The sequence below is a fragment of the Anguilla anguilla genome, chromosome 9 (assembly GCF_013347855.1).
Source record: "Anguilla anguilla isolate fAngAng1 chromosome 9, fAngAng1.pri, whole genome shotgun sequence".
Taxonomy (NCBI): Eukaryota; Metazoa; Chordata; class Actinopteri; order Anguilliformes; family Anguillidae; genus Anguilla; species Anguilla anguilla.
Genome location: NC_049209.1, coordinates 43,271,547 through 43,296,307, shown reverse-complemented (window position 1 = coordinate 43,296,307; position 24,761 = coordinate 43,271,547). Strand labels below are relative to the sequence as shown.

Below are 24,761 nucleotides of genomic sequence, written 5' to 3'. Positions count from 1 at the left end.
ATAACTCAGGCTTTAAATCAGCACCGGGTCAATAGAATCCGCAGATCCACACAGTAGAGATGAATTCCCTTATGATGTCATTTCCTCCGTACAGCCGACACTTTAGCTTTTCACAGGGGCCCAAACAGTCATTTAGTGAGCGAAAGCAAAGAGAAGAGGCCTACATTTCCTCTACAGGACCACTGAGGACTATCCGTGGATGATAAAGGGGGGAATCTGAACGTAGGGCCAATTTCAGGGGGAAAGAATGTTTGGCAAAAACTTAATCAGCGTGGTTTCTGGGAACGGAATCCACGGCAGCTCAAATGTTATCCTGCAGCGCGTCCTCACTTGAGGGGGGGCGAGACCTTTGGTTGCGGTCGGTTTCCTGTGCGGTTCTGGGGTGATCACGTCCTCTCTGATTCAGGGGGAAGGATTGCGCTTTTAGTGCTCCTCCCGGACTCCGGCGGGGCCGCGACGGCTTCCCCGATTCGAGCCGCTCCGAGCGGCGTGGCCGTGCCGACGCGGACGGAAAATCCCGCTCATCCCGCTCGTGCACGGAAAAGGCCGTTCGCGTCCCGATCCCCGGCCAATGGGAGGACAACAGGAAATGCTCAGAGAGGGAAAGAGAGAGTCTCTCTCTCTCTCGGGTAGAAGGGCTGACGTTGTTTGTCTGTACGCGCTGTCCACTCGACTGGAAAACGCTGGGCGACTCGGGCGGGGGGGAAACTCTTTGTGGCGCTGGGGCGGGGCGGCGCTCCGCTGTCCTCCCTTTCCTTCCCCTGTCGGACACCCGAAACGCGGGCAGCCTGGCGGTCCCTTCCCGCGCGTCACCCCACCGCACTAAATCACCGACGGCAAACTTCATACGGCGCAGAGAACCAGCCCGACCGGGATTTAGACCTCCATGTGCATTTATGTCTCCTGCTAGATTTATTTAACTGAAAGTAAATCCTTAAAAAAAACTATTTAGCAGGTATTCCAGGTCATGATATTAAAGGCAGTAAATCTGAGAATAATACAGTGGTAATTTATTCTGTGGACTAGATCTTTCCTCTTATAAGCAGCTACATTCACATGGAATTAATTGGAATTCAATTAGATTACAGATGAGAAGTTGCAGTTAAGGTCAGTTGGGCCACGCCTCACGGTTCTCATTAATAATCACCTAACGATCCTCCTCATTAATAATAACCTACCCATCCTCCTCGTTAATAATCCTTGTCATATCTGCGTGGCAACGTTTAGAGCTAACTGCAGAGCGCGAGCAAGCGGGGTAAAAACAAAACGATGCTCTCACAACTCATAAAACAGATTGCTTCATATATTTCTGCGCAAAAGCTTTGCCGCGCTGTGGTCCTAAGGTACTAAAACCCCACAGAGAACTTCCACGAGGAAGGGGGGAAAAAATAATTTTCTTTTGCGTGCCTGAAAGCGGATTTATGAAAGGCGTCGGCATACGGCTCGGCCTGCGGGAGCCGCCAGCGGATTGGCCGGTTTTACGGGGACACCTTCGGAGAGCTTTCAGACCCCCCCCGTCCGGCCCGGCGCTTGATTTACCGCGTCCCGGCAACGCCGCTCCAGAGAACCCATTCGGCTGGAGCCCCGAGCCGGGGGCCGGGGGCCACGTCCGTGCCGAGAGCGCCGTCGGCGAAGGACGTGTTTAAATCGAGATGGAGACACCCTCCGTCGCTCCTAAGAACAGAGGGCCCCGTCTGTCGGAGGCCAGCGCGGGTCACGGGCGACATCTCCGAAGGCAGGAAGCGTTTGTCCGCCGGCTTATAAGAAGATCCTGTGTGTTCCGCGGGTGGTTATGGAGCATGCCAACACGGGCTGCCTTTGAGAGTAATAGCAGTGCCTTGTATAGATGGTGGGTGTGAATAGCTGGGGCAGTGAATGGGGTAAATGTGCTCTATTTATATGGAAATGCACTGTTGCATTACCTGCAGGCGATTCAAATGGGAGCGTAGTTCTCTTACAATCAGTTAGGCTGCATTGAGACCATAAACATACGGGGCACATAAAAGCGTTTTTCGTAAGAACTCTGAATCGCATTAAATCGCATTAACGGCGGGGAGGACATCTTGCCAGGAGATTTTATCAGGGTCAATCTGTATAACATACCGGCGTTACTGCACGCGCCCGCGACTTCCACGCGCTGGCATTTATCATCTGATTGGCCGACGCGCCATCGGTTATCCTTATATGGTAATCCCTCCGACAGGTCTGTGGGATTATGGGGGGGGGGGGGGGGGGGCGCCGAGGCTGGGGTGATCCTCCGCCGCCCCGCGCCCGCTTCCCTGCCGGCGGGACGAGCTGTCATCGAGCCGTCGCTATCTCGGCGCTCGGCGGCGGGGGGCTGATCCCGGGCCCGGGGGCCTATCGCACCCAGCAGCCACCGCCAATCCGCCAAGCCGTCGCCTCCGGCTCGCGGGCGAGGCCCAACCCCTCCGCTCGCCTCTGACGGGCATCGCGGCAGGGGGTCTGCGGCTAACGCTAACCCTTCTCACTGTGTCACCGCAATGTCATGCCGCCGCGTGGCAGCTGCATCGCGAGAAGGTTTTGTGATAGCTGGGTATGCTCCATTTCTTCATAGATAAACTTAAAATGCACTGGAAATAAAATATGTCTACTCTTTTCCCACAATATATGGGCAAATACGCAAGTTATTGACGCTTTCAGATATTTGGATTATTTAAAAACAAGCATCGCTGATATATGTATTTATAATTATATTTCAGTCCAGTATATTGCAGTATGTTCCATGTTCTTAAGGGTTGTGGCCGTGTGGGGTGTAGGTGTGCTTTGGGGTACGTCAGGGGCGCAGATCAGTGGTTTGAAACATCCATGGTGACCGAAGGGCCCCTGGAATGCCTCATCTCCCTCTCTGAAAGCCGAGCAGTGATTCAGTGTTCAAGCACGCCGATGACTTTGACTGATGTAATGGCGGGAGAGAGACAGGGAGAGAGAGAGAGAGAGAGAGGGAGAGAGAGAAAGGGAGAGAGATGGAGAGAGAAGGAGAGAGATGGAGAGAGAGAAAGGGAGAGAAGGAGAGAGAGAGAGAGAGAGAGAGAGGGAGAGAGAGACAGGGAGAGAGAGAGAGAGAGAGGGAGAGAGAGAGAGAGAGGGAGAGGGAGAGAGAGAGAGAGACAGGGAGAGAGACAGAGAGAGAGAGAGGGAGAGGGAGAGACAGGGAGAGAGGGAGAGAGAGAGAGAGACAGGGAGAGAGAGACAGGGAGAGAGAGAGAGAGGGAGAGAGAGACAGGGAGAGGGAGGGAGAGAGAGAGAGAGAGAGAGAGGGAGAGACTGTTCCCGAAGCCACGCTGTGGAACATGTGGCTTTTATTCTGTTCGCCGCTAATGAAACACGTCGGGGGCGAGATGAAGGGCGAGGAAGAAGTGACGGAGATCCTCCCTCCGCCTCCGCCCCAGAACTGGGTCGGAGGTCGCCGTGACCGCACCGCGGTTAGCTTTGCGCCGCGGTCGCTTCTCGACGACTTTCGCCGCATCTCTGCTAATTTCAGAGACCGCCTAACCGACGCTACTTTAAATTTGCGGTTAGCGGTGAAGTGAGAAGCGTGCTGCGGTTAGATTGGACGGGGGCCCTCGTCTCACCGATAGGACTGGCTGACTGCGTTCAGTGGAGCTCTGTAGCTGCTTGCTCTCTCCTCAGAAGGAAACGATGCGTTCTTGACCGTTAGCTTCCCTCTCTTCACCCTGATTTAAAGAGCGCACCTCACAAAATATCTGGAGCTCGGTCAGAACATTGCAGCCATCTTTTCGCAAGCCCTTCCCATTTGCCGATATGTCCCTTCGATATTTATAAAGCAAATGCAGTCCCTGGAAGGAAGAACAAATTGGCTTGGTTTTTGGCTCTCGTCCCAAGGACAGGGTTGGTCCTCTTGGCGTGGGGCTATATTTCATTGCGTACGGCCTGAAATAGGCTTCGACCCGCCTGTGCTCCCTCCCATTTAAATGGCCTGGGCGTCATTTCAAAGGCTGAAGTTGCCACTGGCTGCTCTCCTCAGGAACTGTAAGGTCATCTCGGCCCCGCGCAGGGCTGGGGAAGACCACAGGCCGGCATCTCCAGCCACACCCTCTATTCTTCTTCACAGGCCTAAAAAAAGACTCACCCCGAGAGATAGCACATGCATACGCTTGGGTGTGTGTGTGTGTGTCTGTGTACTGTGTGTGCCCTTGAGCAAGACAAGTATGTGTGTGTGAGTGAGTGTGTGTGCATGTGTTTGTAGTATATGTGCGTGTGTGTGTGTGTAGTGTGTGTAGTGTGTGTGTGTAGTGTATGTGTGTGCGTGTGTGTGTAGTGTGTTTGTTGTGTATGTGTGTGCATGAGCTCTGCCATTTGTGCGTTTGCATCCAGTTAATGAGAAATTACAGTATTTTCTGTTCAAGTAAGTGATAACTCCTGTGGATGATTAAATGTAATTTATCTATATGCAACCTGTCAATATGAGGTTCCTGTCCCCTTGACTAAGTGGGGCTTACATGGCTGGTCTGGCCTGGAGCTGTTTGTTTCCAAAGGGGATTCTCACAGTGGGGCAGACCATGTCTAAATGATCCAAAGTGCTGAGCCAGCCTGCTGGGGTTAGCTGCACTGCTTCAGTAAGGGTTTCACAGTGTATTCTGTGCCACAGTCCCCAAAGTGCCTCACATCACATTCGCCGAATTTTCCCAAGAGTACTTGGGCTCTTAATTCAGCCCATATCTCCATACAAGCTGCGCGATTCGGGCCTGGATTCGATTAAAACGTGTCCTTAAACTCTGGCTCAGAATTAAATGCGAACTTTCCTTTGTTCGTCGCTAGCTTTAGCCTGGTGCGATGTGTCGATTGGCTCAAGGCTTTGGTGCGCAGTCAATACAAAATTTCTCGTTAATCAAATAAACGTGTTTTTTTTCCCCCTCTCAAAATACGTGTTAGCGATGTTAGGCAGTGACTCCTGTAGCCCGTGTGCGTATGTAAATGAGTCCAGTCTGTTGTTGCGTTTGAGCGCTGGTGATTTATAGTTGGAAACATGGTAAGTTAAGTATGCAGGACCACTCTCGGGCCGGAGGAATGCACTGAGGCAGCCTGCGTTCGGTACAATAGAGCGATAGTCTCCACACAGTGGATGTCAATGGGAGATGGTTAAAAGGGCCTCTGGGAGGGGGGGGGGCAGGGGGGAGAGGGAGGGGGGGGGGGGTGAGATCTCCATTTGAAATGAGACGGCTGTGTGTGACTCGCGCTGATCTCACCAGGCAGGTCGCCCGCTATCTCCAGTCCCGGACTGGGCTGACTTTGTGGCACATTTGGCTTGGGTTCACACACACACACACACACACACACACACAGACACACACACACACACACACACACACACACACACACGCACGCACGCACGCACGCACGCACAAACACACACACACACATGCACGCACACACACACACACACACACACACACACACACACACACACACTCACACCACACACACACAAACACACACACAGTGCCGCCTTTGTGCTCTGTACCACTGCGTTCCCTGTGCCAGCCCTTTGTCATGATGGAAATAAGACCCCCTGTGTTTGTGCCGATTGCTGATTATTTAAAAACAAACAATAAGCCTTTGAAAGGCCCTGCGCTCACGTGGGGCTCCGCTGCATGCCTCGAATGCAGAAGGTTCTGGAAAGCGAAGGGTGCCGTGCCCACACTAATGCCATTCAAATGCCAGATCCCCAAGTCTCTATGCTGCGCTTTCACTGCAGAAAAACGCTTTCCATTCAATCATTCATTCAAGCACGGAAGGTTCTAGAGCTACTGTATTCAATACGTGGTAGTCTCTATGGCCATAGTTCTGTGATGACACTGGGCCTGTTTACACTGTGTTCCCAGTACTATCAGGATTTCTGGACAGTGTTCAGTATACAGTCATAATACGACTGGAAAATGTTTCAAAAAAATTGTTTGTTTTCTTTGTTTTGTTTTTGTCTACTTTCAAAAGATGACATTGTTTTTATGATGCAGCTTGGGATTCCCGACAGTTCCCTGCGTTTTGAAAGTCACGTTAGATTTACCGTTCAGTTAAACCACTGCGCTCTGTGCCATCGTTTATCGTGTTATTTAAAAAAAAAACTCAAATTCATTCTTTTTTTTTCTTCATCGGACCATCAGATACAGCAGTAAGCTGCTGTCCCGTGTCGTTTCATTCTCCTGCTCTGTAGTTTGCCGCATTCCGTGAGCGCAAGCCAGATGTGCCCCCAGCCAGCTTACATCACGGTCCTGGGTTTAGCGGCTGCTAAATATTTTGTTCTGCGTGCGTGCAGAAACATCCCAGCAGGTTCATGGCGGATTCCCAGCAGTTTGTGTCTTTTGTTTGCGCTGAAAAGAATCAGACGCGGTCTCAGAAACGACGGTCCTGACTTTAACGTTTTTTCTGATTTGACTTCGCAGGGGTCCCGTCGGCCAAGAAGTCCGGGATCCCCGCCCCCAGAGACATGGCCCCCGCCATAACCAGAGACAGGGTCTCCCTGCGGGATCAGCTGCGCTCGGCGGGCCCCAAGAAGATGATCCCCAGCGCCAGCGCCTCGGGGCTCTCCTCGCTGGCCAAGCACCCCCGCGCCGCCCCCCCCCACAAGCCCAGAGCGGACGGCGAGGCCGGCGGAGACAAGGCCCTGCTGGAGTGCCAGGTCAAGGAGCTGCTGGCCGAGGCCAAGGCCAAGGAGTTCGAGATCAGCAAGCTGCGCACCGAGCTGCAGCGCTGCCGGGGCCGGGCCCCGCCCGACGCCGGGTCCCCCGAGGGGCCCCCCGAGCCGGCCGGGGCGCTGCTGGAGGCGCAGCCGGCCGAGGTGCGGGCGCTGGTGGGCTCGCTGCGCGAGAAGAACGGGCGCTTCCAGCGGGAGCTGGCCGCCCTGCGGGAAGAGAACCAGGCCCTGAAGGAGAAGCTGCTGTCGCTGGAGCGCTCGCCGCTCTCCGGCGCCTCCTCCCCCGCCTCCCTGGCCAGCCCCGCCGAGCCCTCGCTCAACGGGGTCCTCCCGGACGCCGCCAACGGCGAGGGCCCGCTCAAGGCCTCCGCCTCCTCCGGCAGCGACGTCACCAAGGGCTCCCCGTCGCCCGACTCCTCCGAGTTCGAGAAGATCCCCTCCAGGTCCGACTCGGCCAGCAGCGGGGCGGGGGGGCCGGGCCGGGGCGCCGGGGGCGACGGGCGGCGCTCGCTGGGGGGGGCGGGACCTGTCGGTGGAGTGCCTGACGGAGCAGATCCAGAAGATGGAGGAGAGCCACCACAGCACGGCGGAGGAGCTCCAGGCCACCCTGCAGGAGCTCTCCGACCAGCAGCAGGTGGTGCAGGAGCTGACAGCGGAGAACGAGCGCCTGGCCGAGGAGAAGGGCCTCCTGCAGACCTCCCTGCAGCAGCAGCGCGAGCGCGTGGAGCTCCTGGCCCAGAAGAACGAGGCCCTGCTCGCCCGCCTCCAGGAGCAGGCCAAGAGCGAGGAGGCGGAGGCCCGGGCGGCCAGGGCCGCCGAGCTGGAGCAGCGCTACGGCGAGCTGGTGGAGAGCGCGCGCTTCGAGAGGGAGAAGCTGGTGGACATCCAGCAGCAGCTGTCCGGCAGCCTCCGGGCCCTGGAGAAGGAGCACCAGGAGGCGCAGGCGCTGGTCCGGACCCTGAGGGAGGAGAAGGAGCTCCTCCGGGGCCGGCTGGCGAAGGAGCAGGAGGCCGGCGGGGAGGCCGGCCGGGCCCTGGAGGAGCAGCGGGCCTCCGGGGAGGCGCTGCGGGCGGAGAACGGGCGGCTGCGGGCGCAGGTGGAGGCGGAGCGGCAGAAGGTGCAGGAGCTGAAGGCCATGCAGAGCGCCAGCGACAGCACCGAGCTGCAGGGCCTGCTCAAGGCCGCCCACGCCGACAAGGAGCGGCTGGAGCTGGGCTGCGGCGAGCTGAGGCAGGAGCTGGCGCAGGCGGCCGCCGAGACCGAGCGCGTGCAGGGGTTGCTCGCCAAGGTGGGTACCAGCAGCCCCTCATCTGGGCACCATCATACCAGAGCTTTGGTCCGTTCCATTTCAGTTCAGTCAATTAATCCTTCAAGCTGTGAGGTCACAAATATGCGATTAGAATGTTCTTAACTGAACATTCTAATGCTGATGTCACAATCACTGCTGGTAACGGAAAGCAAAGAAGTTCTAGAACACTAACGTTGAAAATTTTTAGAAAAAACATTCCAGAGAACTTACTCTTCAAAGGATGGAATGAACTGGAAATACCAGTAATGTCTCATGAGGTTTTTATTTCATTTAATTAATTCAGTTATAGTTATAATTGACTGAATTGAAATGAAAGTGACCCTAGCTCGTACAGTACTTTGCTTATCCACCCCATGTCCCACCTGTGAGTGTGTCAAGTGTAGGTTTGGCAGTGACTGATCCTCCATCTCACCGACTGGCCCTTTATGGCAGATGGACCGTACCCATTAGGCTACGTTGCAGCACCGTATAAACCACCATAGAGACTACATAAAATGAACCAGCTTAGGTTCCATTGCTGTAGTCTCTTTCTTGGGTGAGCATACCGTCCCATGTAGAGACACCCAGAGTGTGACCCTGATAGCTCTGTTAGGGGCGGTTGTCCCGGGCCTCTGTTCCAGTAATCGGTGTGCGCCCCCAAAGCCTTCCCGGAGCTGGGGAGGAAGGGGCCTGTTTCCCGTCTGTCACCCCTGGGGCCGAGAGAGATTTGGGGATGGAATGCCAGTGGAGGCCAGAGCATTCCAGCGTGCGCGATGATGCGCCCCGGCGGCTAATGTTAGCGCACAAAGCAGAAGCGCATGCTGGGGGGCGGGGGGGGGGGGGGGGGGGGGGGGGGGGTGGGGGGGGGGATCCGGGAAACTCTGGGCTCGCCAGCCCCTCCCACACGGCCGATGTCACGCCGTGGCGCGCGGACCCTGCGGATGTCCCGACGCCGCAGGTCTCGGCGTGACTCTGCGTTTTTATTTTTGGGTCACTGGGGAAGGCGACGGGCTCGAACGTCGCTGACGGATTAATGGCTGTCCCCGGGACACAGTGGCCTCGCCAGCGTTTGGGTCAGTTTCAGTTCCAGTTCAGTCAATTCAGGAAATTAATCGAAATTCCATTAATTGATTGAATAATTCTCATACTCACCCCTTTAAGTTGTAAAATCACAAATATGTGATTAGAATGTTCTTCACTGAACATTCTAATGCTGATGTCACAATCACTACTGGTAATTTAAAGCAATGGAGTTCTAGAACACTGACTATTCTTCAAAGTAATTGTTAATTATGGGCCTTTTTCAATTGATGAATCTCCTTCAATTGATTAATTTCCTAACCTGACTGAATCCCTCCCCCCTGTATCCTGTTCCCCTCCCAGAGAGCACCTTGTCAAGTTTAATTTCACTTTTATAGCCCATTGAGCACTATACCTCTATGCTGTATCTTTGATTTAAGATGGAACTGACCTCAGTCCCCATCTTCTGCTTTCACATTAACTTGTGAACATTGCAAACGCAGCAGTTATGTTGCATCTTTGCGTTTGTGTAGTTGTTTTTTTCCATGCCAGTCACCAAAGGTGACCCATCCCTGAGTTGTATTCGTGCACTGAGCAACACCCCTTTCCATTTCAGTCACCGAGGGCGACCAGTCTCTGTGTTGTATTCGTGCACTGAGCAACACCCCTTTTTCATGCCAGTCACCGAGGGCGACCAATCCCTGTGTAGTATTTGTGTACCAAGTAACACCTTCCTGCACTGTCAGAATCATCTCCCCTGCCCTCGTGGCAGAGGGAATGTTATCTGTTAGCATTTAACAGCTTCAGAACTGCTCTTAGAGCCGCGTCCGCTCTGTCTGCTTATACGGCAGTAGTCGCGGGGAGCTCTTGGCTCTAATTGGTGGCTGTTATCCAGCCGCTGATTTGGGGGCGGGGCCGGGTTGCCGTGGGGTACAGGTGGTTCCCCCCGTGGCCCAGGGCGGCCGGACGGAGCGCGTGACTCAGACGCTTCAAAGGGGCGGGAGGAGGCACCGGGAGCGTTACGACAGGCCTGGCCCCCCGCCCGTCACCCGCACATGGATCCGTTTAAACCGGCGGCTCCCAGTCAGCGCCGCGCTTTTTCTCTCGCAAAATTTATTTACTTATTTTATTTATTTTATTTTATTTTTTTTAATTTTTTTTTGCTTTTTCTGGGGAAGTCAGCGTGAGCTGGCCGCTCTGTCGGCTCTTCCATCCAACTCGGGGGGGGCGGGGGGGGGGGGGGGGGGGGGGGGGGCGAGCAGAGCTAAGCTGTAACGATTCTGTCAACAAAAAGAAAATAAGGACTCCGTAAGAGAGAGAGAAAGCTGCAGAAGCGTGAGTCATTTTCCACCGCGGAGGAGTCGGGGGCTGCGGCTCGTGGTGAAGGTTCCGGAAAGGGAGGGCGATGACGTGCCCGGGCCCCGGGCCTGGGTTCACCCTTATTCACTGGGTTAGGGAACCTAGGCTCTTCACAGAGAGGGTTGGGAAATACGCATGTCGGACCTTCCAGCTCCTGAAATGGAAGAAGGAGGGGAGAAATGCGTCCCTAAGCTAGCGTGGGACTGTTCTGAGCATGCTCACGTCCCCTTACTAATTACATTCTCTTTACTCAGCTCATGTAATGTTTTAATTGGTGCTTGAAGGCAGGCTTTGTGGAGGTCAGTGGCTGCCCTGGTGTACTGTATGTCTTTAAACCCCTCCCCTCTTTATGACAGAATAGATCATCCCTATTGGCTCATTTAGTACTCACTGTAACCAGGGTAGGCCCAATTGACACAGACTGGAATCTCTGCTGTGGCATTGGCCAACTGTAGCTGGGAGTCAGCAGGAACAGGGCATCGTTGGCCTTGTTCCAGGTGAAATTTGGCAGAGTTCCTCAGGTCGCTGGTACATACTTACCTCACTTCAGCTTCACCCGCCAACATGCCAGGTAACCACGGGCTACCAGTTATCAGTGAGATTAGCACTCCTCTGCACAGATTAGTGTTTGGTCTGTGCAGTAGTGCTGGGTGCAGTACCGCTGTGTGGCCTGCAGGGTGTAAAACAGTCGGCGAGCGCGCCTGCCTCTGCCGCGGCGCCCCCGGGGTCAGTTTGCCGGTAGCACCGGAGCAAATCGAGACCCGCGGTCGCCAGTTTCCACATGGGGAGAGAAGTCAAAGAGAGAAGAAGTGTTCTGGGAACCAGGCGAGGGTGTGGAGGCGGCACTGCTTCCAGGGTCGGTGTCAGTACGCGGACGGGCGTGGCATGGCTGAGTGAAGCATGATGTCATGGCTGCGGTTCCCGTTTGGCGCTGCACAGCGATTGGTCAGATGCTCGGGGTTCCAATGCTGGACTGTGTCTGGAGAACAAGGGGGGGGGGGGGGGGGGGGGGGGGTAGGTGACGAGCAGGCCGAGAGCAGAGAGAGAGAGAGAGAGAGAGAGAGAGAGACGGGGATTAGGCCCCCGTCCAGCAGCAGTATATCAGCACCTCACTGATTATCACTTCACACTTCCCTTTCTGTGAAACGGCCAGGCCTGCAAATGAACCCTAGTGCAGTGTCAGCCATCTTGGCTCAACAGACACACAGGGGAGGACGTTTCCACTGTTAAAACATACATTTCAATTGTTTTTTCACCCTTGATATTTGGAATTTAAAACTTTCTGTTTGCCTTTTTAGAAAAACTGTGGATATACTTTGAATGGTGGCTAGTTCACACCTTTGTGTACTTTAGCCTAATAGCAAATCATATTTACTGTGTGTGTGTTACCGTGCGTGTGAGAATGCATGACTGTACAGATTGATAACTGCACGCCCGGACATGCTAGCTGCCGTGGGAGTAGATTAGCTTGCTGCCTGAAGGTTTACCTATAATTCTGTGTATGTAGGTGGTAATAAAGGCTTGCGGTTGTTGATGAAGATAAGAGGTCTTGTTGGGCTGTGTAACAGTGGACCTTCCCACCTGTGGTCATACCATAGTTTCAAAAAGCTAATGCATGACATAATTTATCGGAGATATCCGCGGTATTCGTGACGTGTATTTAGCATGAAATGTGCCTATAATTAGCCTAATGTTTTATCTGTGTGGCTCCTATAACTAAAGACTTTTGGTCTAAATAAATTATTGACCCGCAGAAGCCAAATTCTGCGAAACCCAGTTCTGTCAGATAGTATTTCCTGTCTGTGTGCTGGAAGCGTGGATGCGCTCTGAGCAGTACAGGCCCGTGTGGAGTACATGCCTGTGAAAACACAGCGCCATCTCCTGGTGAGCAGACAAACTGAAAACCTTAACATAACATAATGATGAGAACAGGCCATTCAGGCCAACAATGCTTGCCATTTTCCTGACTAAATTAGTGCTCTGATTGCCTACAGACTAGATAGTATCTAACACCGCATCAAGCCTAGTCTTGAAAATCCCCAGAGTTTCTGCCTCAACTATGTGACCTGTCAGGCTATTCCACACGTTGACTTCTCTCTGCGTGAAAAAATTCCTCCTAATGCCTGTATGGAATTTACTTTTTGCTAAGTTCCATTCATGTCCCCTCGTTCTACTAACCTTGTTTTGGCCGGCAGCTGAAATAGCTGCTGTTTGGTTGGATTGTGCTAGCAGGGGCATTTTATTCGCCCTTTCTGCACTGACAGTGGAGGGATGCTGCATTTTACCATCGATTTAAGCTGCATTTAGTTACACACAGTGTGGTTAGAGTGAAGTAGCAGGTGATGTCTGAATGTTACTAGTTGGCAGTTTACTCCAGTGTTGTGGCCTGAGGCCACCTTATTATCATTAATATTCCTTTCTATGTTTTTGGCCAGACATAGGTAACCTGACCTACAGTGTGGAAACTAAGTCCTCATAAGTACTTTGTCTTGTGAAATTGTTTTTATTAAATCTTTTCAGGCAGGCAGGAAATAGCCCTTTACTCATGTGGCCAGATGTTGTACTTTGTGTAATTACCTGAGTGCAGCTAGCCAGGGTGTGGGTAACTGCTGTAGAACTGCAGGTGGTGAGATGCTTCTCTTTCTGTGTGTGTTGATGCATGAATGAATGTGTGTGCATATTGGGGTATGTGTGTGTTTATGTGCGTGGGTGTGTGTGCATGTATGCCTGTGTGTGTGTGCGTGCACGCGCGTGTGTGTATGCATGCGTGTGCATGTGCGTGTATGTGTTTGTGTGTGGGTGTGTGTGTGTGTGTGTATGCATGCGTGTGCATGTGCATGTATGTGTGTGTGTGTGTGTGTGTGTGCGTGTGTGTGTGTGCGTGTGTGTGTGTGCGTGTGTGTGTGTGTGTGTGTGTGTGTGTGTATGCATGTGCATGTATGTGTGTGTGTGTGTGTGTGTGTGTGTGTGTGTGTGTATGTGTGTCTGTGTGTGCGTGTATGTGTTTGTGTGTGTGCGTGTGTGTGTGCTTGCGTGCGTGTGTTTGTGTGTGTGTGTGCGTGTGTGTGTGTGTGTGTGTGTGTGTGTGTGTGTGTGTGTGTGTGTGTGTGTGTGAGCAGGCGGAGGCGGAATGCCAGCGGCTGCAGGAGCGCAGCGAGCAGCAGGAGCAGGACCGCAGCAGCAGTGTGCAGAGCCTGGAGGAGCGGATCCAGGAGAAGGAGACGCAGGTGAAGGACCTGAAGGACACCATCTTCGAGCTGGAGGACCAGGTGGAGCAGCACACGGCCGTCCGGCTCCACACCAACCAGACCATCGTGGACCTGGAGAGTAAGCTGCCCCCTGCGCCCCGGCTCTTTAGTGTCACAGGCACAGGCCCAGCCGGCAGCCCCACCGCCCCGCACCTCTCTCAGGTCAAACTGCCGAACCTGAGCCCTGTGGCACTTAACCTTGTGTTGCTAGCCTGTCTAATGGCCCTGACTCTCAGCTGTGACAGTAATGACTAATGGGGGCCACTTGTCCTTCTGGGCTGAAATAAATCTCTTGCCCCAGCAGTGATGAGAGCATGAGCTTTAGAAGGTTCTGTCTTTCAGCTGTGACATTAAACATAACCCCTTGCACCACCTACCTAATAGACTCAATTTACCTGATTAAATAAATGCAGACAAATACAAGGATGTAACACTGAGGAAAATTTTTTTTTTTGTGGTTGATTTGTTGTTAGTATAACCACACAAGTTTAAAGGCAAACTTTAAAGGCCCCTTTGTTTAGTATTAGTTTGACTTCTTCTTGTGAACAGAATATTCAAATATGTAATGGACAGACCAGTTTCTGGGTATTTTTGTAAGTATCCTGTTTGAAGTATCTGCCGGGGGGGTGGGGTTATCTCCTTTCAATGGCCCGGTGTGCCTGCAGTCTAAACTTTCTTCCTGAAGTCAATGCTACAAAGACAATGAGTCGCAACAAGTATTTCTTCAGGGCAGGTAGAAAGATCTTTATTTTGCTTTCAGATATGAAGCAGGTCACAGATTCACTTTTGAGTGGGTCGTTTTGATGGTTTGTCCATGGAAGCCATTTTCAACAGAATGTTTTCGGCTGGATCTCTTCTTTGAAGTTGAAGAAACAGATATTTTCTGTAATAAAACGCACATCCATTCGTTTCCGCGCTGAGCACCAAAGTAAGAAGCTAGCAGTGGCGAGCCTCATCGCTGTGGTGGGGGGGGGGGGGGGGGGGGGGGGGGACTGACATCTGGCCCGCAGAAGCCGCTGGTCCATGCCCTTCCCACCAATGACGAGCAAACGTGAGCCATGGCAGAGTTGGCCGCTGGTCTGCCGCGGTGGATACACACAGTTATGAGGAGGAATTATCCCATCAAGCCCCAGCCAGTGCACATAATGCTTTTTCGACAGGCCTGTCCCTCCCCTCACTGACAGTGCAGCACACTGCCTGTTAGAATCAAGCCCTCTAAAGAATCACATTGAACAGAAACAGATGCTCTTATAGGGGGAGTGCCCTGCTTCACTGAAATAGCTGTCACATCACAAAGATTTATAACATTCAAATGCTGCTCGGATTTCATTCAAACTCAGCAAAAGTGCGCAACACAGTGCCCTGTCCTATCTCAACGGGTAATGTTCGAAACTTATTTTGGGCCGGTATGTTCAGTACTCAGATTTTTTTTTTTTTTATCAGCATAAGCGATCGTTGTTTGTCGATCTGTGTCAGCGGCTTGCAATAAGGCCCGACGACGGTGTTCCTCATGACTGCGTCGCAAATGTGTGCCTGCAGATAAAGTCAGGAAGCTGGAGGAGCAGAAGTTTGAACTGGAGAGGCAGCTGAAAGCTCTGAGCAAGCAGATGAAGGTAGAACCCTTCCCCTTGATCCTTTGTATCGCAAGCACACACAAAGCACATTTTATATTAGGCCAGTTTATACATATGTACTTGTATTGACAGCAGCTTGTCATCAGCTTGTGTTGACGGTGAAGACTGATTAAAACCTTTTCACTGAAATCTAAGGCTACTCAGTCCACTCCCATTACAATTGTCCCTTAACTAAATGCGTTTGTGATTTCTTCATTCATGCAGCATTTAGCCTCTGAGTCCACAGTGCTCTTAATGTTGTGTGTATATAAAAAAGATACGTTTTTTTTTTTTTTAGCTCAAACCTCAATATTTTTTATTTATTTCAAAAGGCTGGAAGTATTGAGTAGCCCCTTCAGTATGGGAGCAAGACAGGGCCTGTGCACCGACATTTTGAAGAAACACGTGCTGTCCTCAAACACTAGTCAATGTATGGCCTGGTGCCCGGCATTCATTACCCACGAGTCAGCGTTCAGACATGTGACGACGACCCCGGCGTGACCTCTGACCTTCCAGGACGAGACGGCGGAGTGGCTGCGCTTCCAGGCCGACCTGCAGACGGCCGTGGTGGTGGCCAACGACATCAAGGTGGAGGCGCAGCAGGAGCTGCGGGCGCTCCGCCGGCGTCTGCAGGAGGAGCAGGAGCACAGCGCCAAGCTGGCGGGGGAGCTGGAGCAGCTGCAGGGGAGCAGGTGCGTCAGCAGGGCGGCGCCAGAGAGCACGCACACAAACACTTACACATACGCACAAATACGCACATACTGTAAATACATACACACACACAAATACAGACACACACACAAATACACACATACTGTAAATACATACACACACACAAATACAGACACACACACAAATACACATATACTGTAAATATGTACACACACATACGCACAAATACACACATACTGTAAATACGTACACACAAACACAAATACACACATACTGTAAATACGCACACACACACACAAATACACACATACTGTAAATATGCACACACGCACACACACACACATACTGTAAATACGCACACACATGCACGCACAAACACACACATACACACACACGCATACTGTAAATACACACACACGCACACACAAACTGTACATACGCACACACACACACCTATACACACACATACATACACACACACACATGCTGTACATATGCACACACCCACACACAAATACACACAAACACACGAACACACATGCACACACACAAAGCACTCTGCTAATCGCTTCTCTCCTAACACACACTGCCAGACTGGTTAGTAGGGTTTGCTCTATCCCACAAAAAAAATCCTTTCCATCTCGCATCATTGAAAAAAAATGTCATATTGGGGAAATTTGGAACAGAATCAATAATCTTTTGGATTACATGGGAAAATATTTGTTCCTTGTTCACTATAGCAAAAAAATTTAAAAGATCAGCACAAGTTGATTTTAAAATTGTGATACTCAGCAGTTTGGTTTAAAATTTCATTTTACCATTATTGTTATATGTAATAACAAAGTTTTTCATTTATGAGTTCCTGTCAGCACTTGTGGCAATGGGTTTAAGCGTTTCAGAGCTGCTCTCCAGAGCAAACGCTGCTAAATACGCAATAATACACAATTTGTGAAGTTATTTGAACTCGCAAATGCTCTGATTCGTCCTTCATCTTATCCCTGTATTCGGGAACAAAAAAATATCAGGATTTGCAAACCCTACTAACACACTCCCTTTACCATGCCGTAACCCCTCCGATGCCCTCTCTACTCCTGCACACTTTCAGACTGCACTTTCAGACTCTCCACTGTGACCTTACTGTACAGGGTAGCTCACTGAACTTTTTAAGGCCATGAGCGTTTGCTTTAGTTTACATATTTTTTTGCTAGGTCTGTACCTCAGTCAAGCCATACACAGGCCCCCCCACTGTCAAGATGGACCCACAAATGAACATACCCACTGAGTCTTGTTCTCTGGACGGATCCATCTTGTAATTTGGTAGCCCTACTGTATGATCTCTGCTTTATCTGACTGTTGAAGTATTGTGTGCTGTATGTAAAAAATGACAACCTACAACCCCATACATTAAAAATAAGGCACAGCAGGGCTCTGTGAGATGGATGACTCATTGGTGCCATTTTCGTAAGCAATTCCTCATTGCCGAGACCACGTGACTTCGGCAGAGGATGGAGGGGGGGGGGGGTGTGAGAATGGTTTCCTCTTGTCATAGCTTTCTACGACGAGACGGGTTTAAGTGATGAGAAACGCTGTGCCGTGTCACAAGTCCGGGTCCCGCCCTGGCGATCGCCGCCGTCGGCGTGGTGGCTGCTGTGTGCCAGCTTTGTGGTCCGCCCGCTGTACTGTGTGTGTGGCAGCGCCTGCATGCGGCTGCACAAACGGCGTCCGTCTTGCGCGGAGCAAAAAACGCACAGTTGCCATTGGTCGGCAACTGAAAGCCAAGGGTGTTTACCTTGGAGGGTACAGCCAATGGAGCGCTTTTTCGCGGTACTATAGCCGGCGCTCGTCCGTCGCTAGATCCGAAAAGACCGGCGCGTACTTTTTTTTTTTTTCCCGCGACGGACTAGCCGATATGCTGCCTCCCCAGCCGCCGGAGCTCCCGAGGGCGAACTTTAGAGGATTTTCCCCTGGGCGTGACGCCTCTTAATGAAACGCAGGTAAGTTCCCTGTTGCTAGCCGCACCGAAACGCTGCAATGTAGACGCAGGAGAGACGCAGTGCGTTTTTTAGCGAATGCTGTCGCCGCCCACCTACATGGAGCCCAGGAGTGTCTCCTGTCGTTTCCCTGCCTTGCATCGCCTCTGCTTTCTGTCTGATCTTTCCTGCTATTGGCTGTCGACGCAACGCTGATGCTGCTGTGATTTCCTTTTGGGGGGGGGTGCAGTGTTTCACTTTGCTTGTGTTTTTTTGGTTTTGTTTTGTTTTGTTTTTGCACAATTAAATTTCACATTTCACTTTTAGTGCCACCTGCTGGCCAGTGAAGCAATTGCTTTACTGACCCATCTTTAGACGGAATTGACCGGTCACCGACCTTTCCCAGAGTAGCTGTCAAGCACTGCATGTTTTGAACTTCTACAATGATCTCCTTGTACATATGCATCTGTGCCATATTATATATGGATATTGTTTATCAGATACAGGAGCTTAGATACGGCTTATATATACCACAGTTCAAACATGCAGGATTGTATTTGTTTAACTTTAATGATATGCATGGTGGAAAAAGAACAGATTATTATGCTTTACTTATTGATAGCTTTCATAAATAAAGTCATTTGTATGGGCGTGTTGTTAAAATACCTTGACATTACCGTGCATGTAAAATATGTTGAGAGGCTTTTCTCTGTAAACACTGATTCACAAAGGCTCATGTTTCCATTTTCTTTTTCAGATCCAGCACTGGTTCAGGTTAGATGTGCTGCAAAGCCCTATCAGGACATATCAGAAAACAGTATTACTGTACGAGTGTGACTTCACCAGTATTATGTTACGAATGGGAAAATGTTGTTGAAAGAAAATGTGTACTTCAGGAGTAATGCTTGTCACTGAAGGTAAATATCTGGAGAACCAGGCTAAATGGTGACTGGAGGACGGGCCCAAGACACTTGGCTTCAATCAATATTTACACCAAATATGTTTGAGGGATTGATATTTTCATATTTGTGTGGGGAATTTCCAGAATTAAGGCCGCAGGTGAGAAGTGTATGGGAAATGAAAAACATTGAGGAACTAGAAGGAAAAAGCTGAAATTCAACATCGGTTGTTTGATTTGTTATTTCATTTTTTTTTAATCAACGGGGTTTCTGAGCTTCTGTTCCTTTATGTTTTAAATCTAATGCTTTGTTGCCCTTTTATATGTGTAATTTTGCTGCCATAATGCATCTGTGCCCAAGGACTACAGATGCATGTTTCACTGGTGGAATCAGTGCTACTATTAATGCTGTCGTGTTAATATTTTCAGCTTCAATTTATTCCTTTCTAGCACCCACGCACTTGGTGCTCTTTATTTATGCATTTTTTTTTTTTTTCTTAAAAAAAATGTTTGGTGATGTTTACATTTGCGGATTAAAAGCCAGTGATGTTATTGTTCTATTTTGAAAGGAGCCTTTTCAATGTGCGTATACCTGAAGTCACCCGAGTGTTTTCAGGACCAATAAGGTCTCAGTCGTGTGGCGATGTACTCTAGGAAAAAAAGTGAACCGAACTTGTATGCCACAGAAATGGAAATTTATTTTCATTGATCACCTTGTTTTTTATTTTTTATTTTATTTCTTCCAGTGAGAGTGCCTGTCTTTTTTCTCTGACGTCACCTTGTGTCTGCTGTAGTGTCACCACTAGATGGTGCAATTTGAGAAAAAGTCTACAGAATCAGGCACAGGCTAGGTTAAAATGTACAATTGCTTGGGGGAAGCAGATGTCTCCTTACAAGTACTAGAACTTTGTTGATAGAGTATAAAAAGTCAAACGAACTGAGACGAGGAGGCAATCTATGAAGGGAAAGACTCATGTGAAGCTCAAAGATAAATATAAATCTTTTTTTGGTTTGTATTTCAGCAGTGTGCCAACAGTACCTCCAAGCGATAAACTCATTTAAAGCAAAATTCTGAGCCAACTGCCCCAGACAGGGACAAAGATATAAACGAGAGAAGGAAAGCTTTAATTATTTAGAATTGTCTTTGTGAGAGTGCCATATTTTTTAAAGAAATATACTACCTGAATATTCCAGTAATTCCAGACCTAAGATTTGCTTTAATGCGTACAATGTAAAACAGGGTTGCATAACATATTTTTCTTATTCTGGCGTGCAGGTGTCATGATAACGTGACAGCTGTCTTGTCTTAACGTCACACAATATTCTTAAGTATTGTTGTTTTATCACCAGTAATTTGATAGTCTCATTGAATTAATTTTGTTGGTTTCGCGAATAAATTACCCTCAGGAGAAAATGGTTGTGAATACAGATATAACACATACATCCCGGTTAATCGTGCCGGGACCCTCCGGCGTACACAGCTTCTGTAGGGAATACCGTTCAGTCTGTACTGCGTATCTGTGCGTATTTGCATTTCCCTGTATTTAATTTCACTTTCTATCGGACCATTAACCTAAGGGTTAACGTCTAATGGTGATGTCAGGAAACGCATATATAAATGCACTTAGCGGTGTATTAGCATAATCATAAGGTCATCTGAACTGTGCTTCATTACAAATGCGATTCAGGGAAAAACGCGCAGTGACGCACCGGAGTCTTTTGAGGAACTCACCGGCGCTCTCGCAGTGCGCACGTCGCGCATGTTCCTCATTCCCGTCGGGCTTTCCGCGGGTCCCCAGCGCGTGCGTTATATAGCTCCGCTCTCTCAGCGCGGCTCTCCTGGGCTGCGCGTCCGAGAGGCGCGCGCAACGCTGTGATGGCTGGCAGCAGCAGAGCTTTACGACTGTTGAGATCAGTGACCACCCGTGAACACGCCGGTTATTAGTAAACCATGTACTAAACTGCATTTATAAGTTAATACCTTATTGATAAGCCGTTTCATTTGCCTCACGTGGACATGTCCTTGAGTGCTTCAAGGACACTCAGTCATTGCCTACAACCTTTAAAGTTCTTGTTAAAAAAGCTGTCAATATTTCATTGCAGCATTATTTTTTTTCCACCCTACATGCATTTATTTGTATTAAAATGCTATAATATTGAGAACATTAAAACATTTGTTTCACCAGTTTCAATTGAATTGCTATCACTAAACCACAGAACCAACTCTTGCTTCAGGAGAGACCAAATGTTTCTAATTATCTAATACTGCCACTTGATAAATCTCAGGTTATAATTAAAGTCAAGGCTATAAAGCACTTATACAATTGTGCAGATGCCAGGAATATTAAAATCAGAAATCATATTTGCTGGTGTTCAGTACTGTAAAACCTTTTGGCAAAAAAAATCTTTCTTCCTCCTTCAAGAAGTATGAAATTCCTTAGAACGGTTACTACTCAGCAGAAAATGTGACAAATTATTTAAGTGTCATAATGTGTGTGAGGGAGCTTTGATAGCCATGACAGATCTATCCAATGCTGTTTATCAGGAAAAAAAAATTTGTTATGTAAATAGTGTATTTGTGTATATTCATTTGAACTTTTATGTCATTCTGTAATCAATAAATTATAAACGTGTCTTCAATCTGCTGTCTGATTGGCTGTTCTTTTATTTGCGAACAGATCGCTGTATGCTGACTGGCAGCAGTGGCCGGTTCTCTTGTCTTTCCTGTACGTGTAACATGCCACCCTTCTCTCATCAGTATTATCTCTCAGACTCTCACACTTCGGTTTTCACTGAGAGCAGCGGTTCTGGAATATTCTGAGCCACTGACCGTGTCAATGAGAGAATTCTGTATTCTGTGTGACCTTCTCCTTATTCCGATATAGCTCAACAAAAAATGTTAATGCTAATGTACTGTATATGTGAGAGCAGCTGCGTGTGCACTTTTACTGGCACAGTGACGTAACGGCTCTTCGGTTTTTCTGAACCCCTCTCGCAGCCCCCTCTTCTGGGTCCCAGTCTGCAGTTTGGGAACTCTTGACTGAATAGTATACAGTGCGCAAGGAATGAGACTTGGGGAGACCGTGTGACAGTTCATGGGGTGGCCCTCTCAAAGCATATGCCAATCCCCCAGATGGCTCTCTGCACTGTGGTCCCTTCTCTGTCTGCTGCCCTCTCTGCTTTCCTCTGTCTGGAAAAAGTTTTTTTAAATTATATATATATATACATATATATATACAGTATATATATTTATATATATAAATATATGTGTGTGTGTGTGTGTTGCATATATATATGTATATACATATAACATATATATATATATATATAGATATAGATATAGATATAGATATAGATATACGTATTATATGAACAATATGAACTCCCTTTTTAACAGAAGTCTGTCATTGCCAGCTGTCATTTCTTGTTCGTTTAAAGTTACTTGGCATATCTGAACATTTAGACATTTATTTTAAGCTGCGCAATAAACGTTTGGGCGCTATGCCCAGGGAAAATGTTTGGTGGGATTAAGATGGATGAAGCACACACAGAGGGAGGCCTTTAACAAAGTGTTGGATAAGTGTTGGGTGCACCTAAGCACTTTCCGTGTGTTTATGATTCCCTGGGTAACTACTTTAAATGCCCTGTTAAAGACTATTGTATTTTTATGTAAAGAATAGCAAACTAGTGTACTTTAATTTCACAATTCTTTGTTGTATTTGTTATCACCACTGTATATTTAAAATTAGAGTGAATCTAAAGAAATGGGTATGAGCAATGAGTGAGTAAATCAGTAAATCAATGATACGTGATCTGTGATGAGGTGTTACAGTTACATAAGTGAGTCATCCTGTAGACACCTGTAAATGTTTTCTTAGACGATTTGATTTTGGAAAATGCTTGCCTGACTCATTCACAGAGAGGAGATCGCTCTCAAATAGCTTAGAGCTCAGTCAGCTTGACTTAAAATGTTTAAAAAAGGATTTCTCGGATTTCGCTGTTCAGACTTTCATGTGGTGAGTTTATTGAGCGTATTATCTGTGAACCGTCAATAAAGGAAACCTGTGATGTCATCAGGTCGGTTAGTTTGAGGCCTCCGCCCTCAGAGCAGGACAGAAGAACAGCCGCCACAGTTTTGTGCCCCTGGGTGAACGGCTGTCTCCCTCCCGCTCTTCCAGGTCCAGGGGCGAGGAGGCGGGCTCCTCGGACGCGGACGGCGCCCCCCACTGGTGCGGGATCTCCATGAGCCAGGCCCCGCCCTCCGTCGCCGCAGAGCCGGGAGCCACCGTCAAGTCCCTCATCAAGTCCTTCGACTCGGCCGTGCAGAGTGAGCGCCCCGTCCTTCCCGCAGGGGGGCGGCCCCCCCAAAATGTTTAGATAGCGGGCGGCTTCCTGCGCCGTCCGTATCAGGGAGGTACACCGGGTGCCCCGTGCTAAAATTTATCACCGCCACCGGGGCCAGACAGGACCGGCGACCTGGCACGGGAGTCGGTGCAGAACCTCTGCCCTGAACTCCCGATCCAGATCCGATCAGATATCGACGGCAGGTTCAGGAAGGGAGGTGCTGATTGTTTTAACTTATCGTGGGCAAAAAAAAGCGAAAGGCTCTGTTTTTTGTACTGGGAGTGCCTGCGTGTATAAAAACTTTAGGTAAGGTTTGAAAAACAACGCGGTAAATCACGAAGGAGGGCTGACCTTTGTGCAGTTCGCGCGGTTTCACGGAGACTGAGTCACGCGTAGCGTCGCGTGACGTGCGCAATTTCACACCGTCGGCGTGGAAACGCGGGGGAGAATCCCGCAGCCCCGACGCGTGTCTCTGTCATTGACACCGTCACCGGCGAGGCCGAGCGTTGTAGGAAGGCCAGGCTCGTTTTTTTGTGGTGCTGGAGCGTCGGCTATCGGCCTCAGCTGCGAAGATGAGAACCTGCAGTCACTGCTTCCTGTTTCGCAGGTGGGCCTGGGCACACGGTGCAGGTGCACTCCGTCCCCAGGAGCCCCCTGAGCGGCATCCCCGTCCGCACCGCCCCCGCCGCCGCCGTCTCCCCCATTCAGGTGAGCATCCGCCCACCTCCATCACTCCCAGCCTGCGCTACACCTTACCTCCCCCTCTCCAGCGGCCTTCTCATTTCCACTCTTCACCAGCTGCCGCTAACGCATTCAGGGCGTCTAACGTCCAGCAGCAGGCTCTTTCACGCTGCCGCTTTGCTATTGGCTGCTGTTTCCCAGGAAAGCCCGCACATCAAACACTTGTACTGTTGTGAAGTGAATGACATATAAGTCCCCATGTATTGTAAGGTGCTGCACTGAAAAAGCTGTTTCATGGATAAACATGATAGTTTTTTATGACTCAGAAGACATCACCATTCCTCAACCTGTCTAAGCTTTTCCCACCTCATACCATACAATCTACATCTATCATTACCCTGAGCAACCAAAATATCCATGACACTATGGTGTTTTACACTAAATTAAAAATTCTCTATTTCCAATTACTTTTCTGAAATAGCATTGAAAATAAATATCAATAGGGATGTTCATGTTCACAAACATTTGGTTAATATTTCTTAAATTCCAGATGAGAACAAACTGTGGGTCTATTTGTGCCTCAATATTTCAGTTTTTTTGCTTTTGTTTTTTTGCCAAGCTTGGATTTGAGTCCGAAAAGTGGCACTGTGGGGCAGTACCAAAAATGTGTGGTAATGATTCTCTGTCCCCATGACAATATGCAACACTTGGAGATTGCTCAATACCCTACACGTTTAACATTTGTTTTGTAGCTAAAACTCAATACAATAGTTTTAACTGAAAGGCTCACCTAAAGGGTTGTTTTATATATAATTCCATATATTGAATACCTGGGGAGGGGTGTATGAAATCGCTGTTCCCATTTATATTGAATTTTATTTATTTATTTATTTATTTATTTATTTTATTTTTTATATGGTCCATCAAATACACCTTTGGCTTTTAAGTATAAACAATACATTTCTTTCTGTTTATATTTTAATTTATTGTTGTTT

At 49.3% G+C, this 24,761-nt stretch overlaps 1 protein-coding gene and 1 long non-coding RNA gene across 2 annotated transcripts in view; both read left to right on the top strand.

Moving 5' to 3' along the window:
* The window catches only part of specc1 (sperm antigen with calponin homology and coiled-coil domains 1), an 88,774-nt gene that overhangs the window by 32,948 nt on the left and 31,065 nt on the right, over positions 1 to 24,761 (top strand). The window contains 7 exon segments of the mRNA XM_035433229.1: positions 6,423 to 7,116; positions 7,118 to 7,961; positions 13,460 to 13,667; positions 15,128 to 15,201; positions 15,718 to 15,893; positions 22,920 to 23,068; positions 23,693 to 23,793. Of these exon segments, the coding sequence (XP_035289120.1) occupies positions 6,423 to 7,116; positions 7,118 to 7,961; positions 13,460 to 13,667; positions 15,128 to 15,201; positions 15,718 to 15,893; positions 22,920 to 23,068; positions 23,693 to 23,793 (2,246 nt within the window).
* LOC118235658 lies at positions 16,378 to 21,381 on the top strand. Its single transcript, XR_004766896.1, has 2 exons — positions 16,378 to 17,867; positions 18,601 to 21,381. It is a non-coding gene; the product is annotated as an uncharacterized LOC118235658 (long non-coding RNA).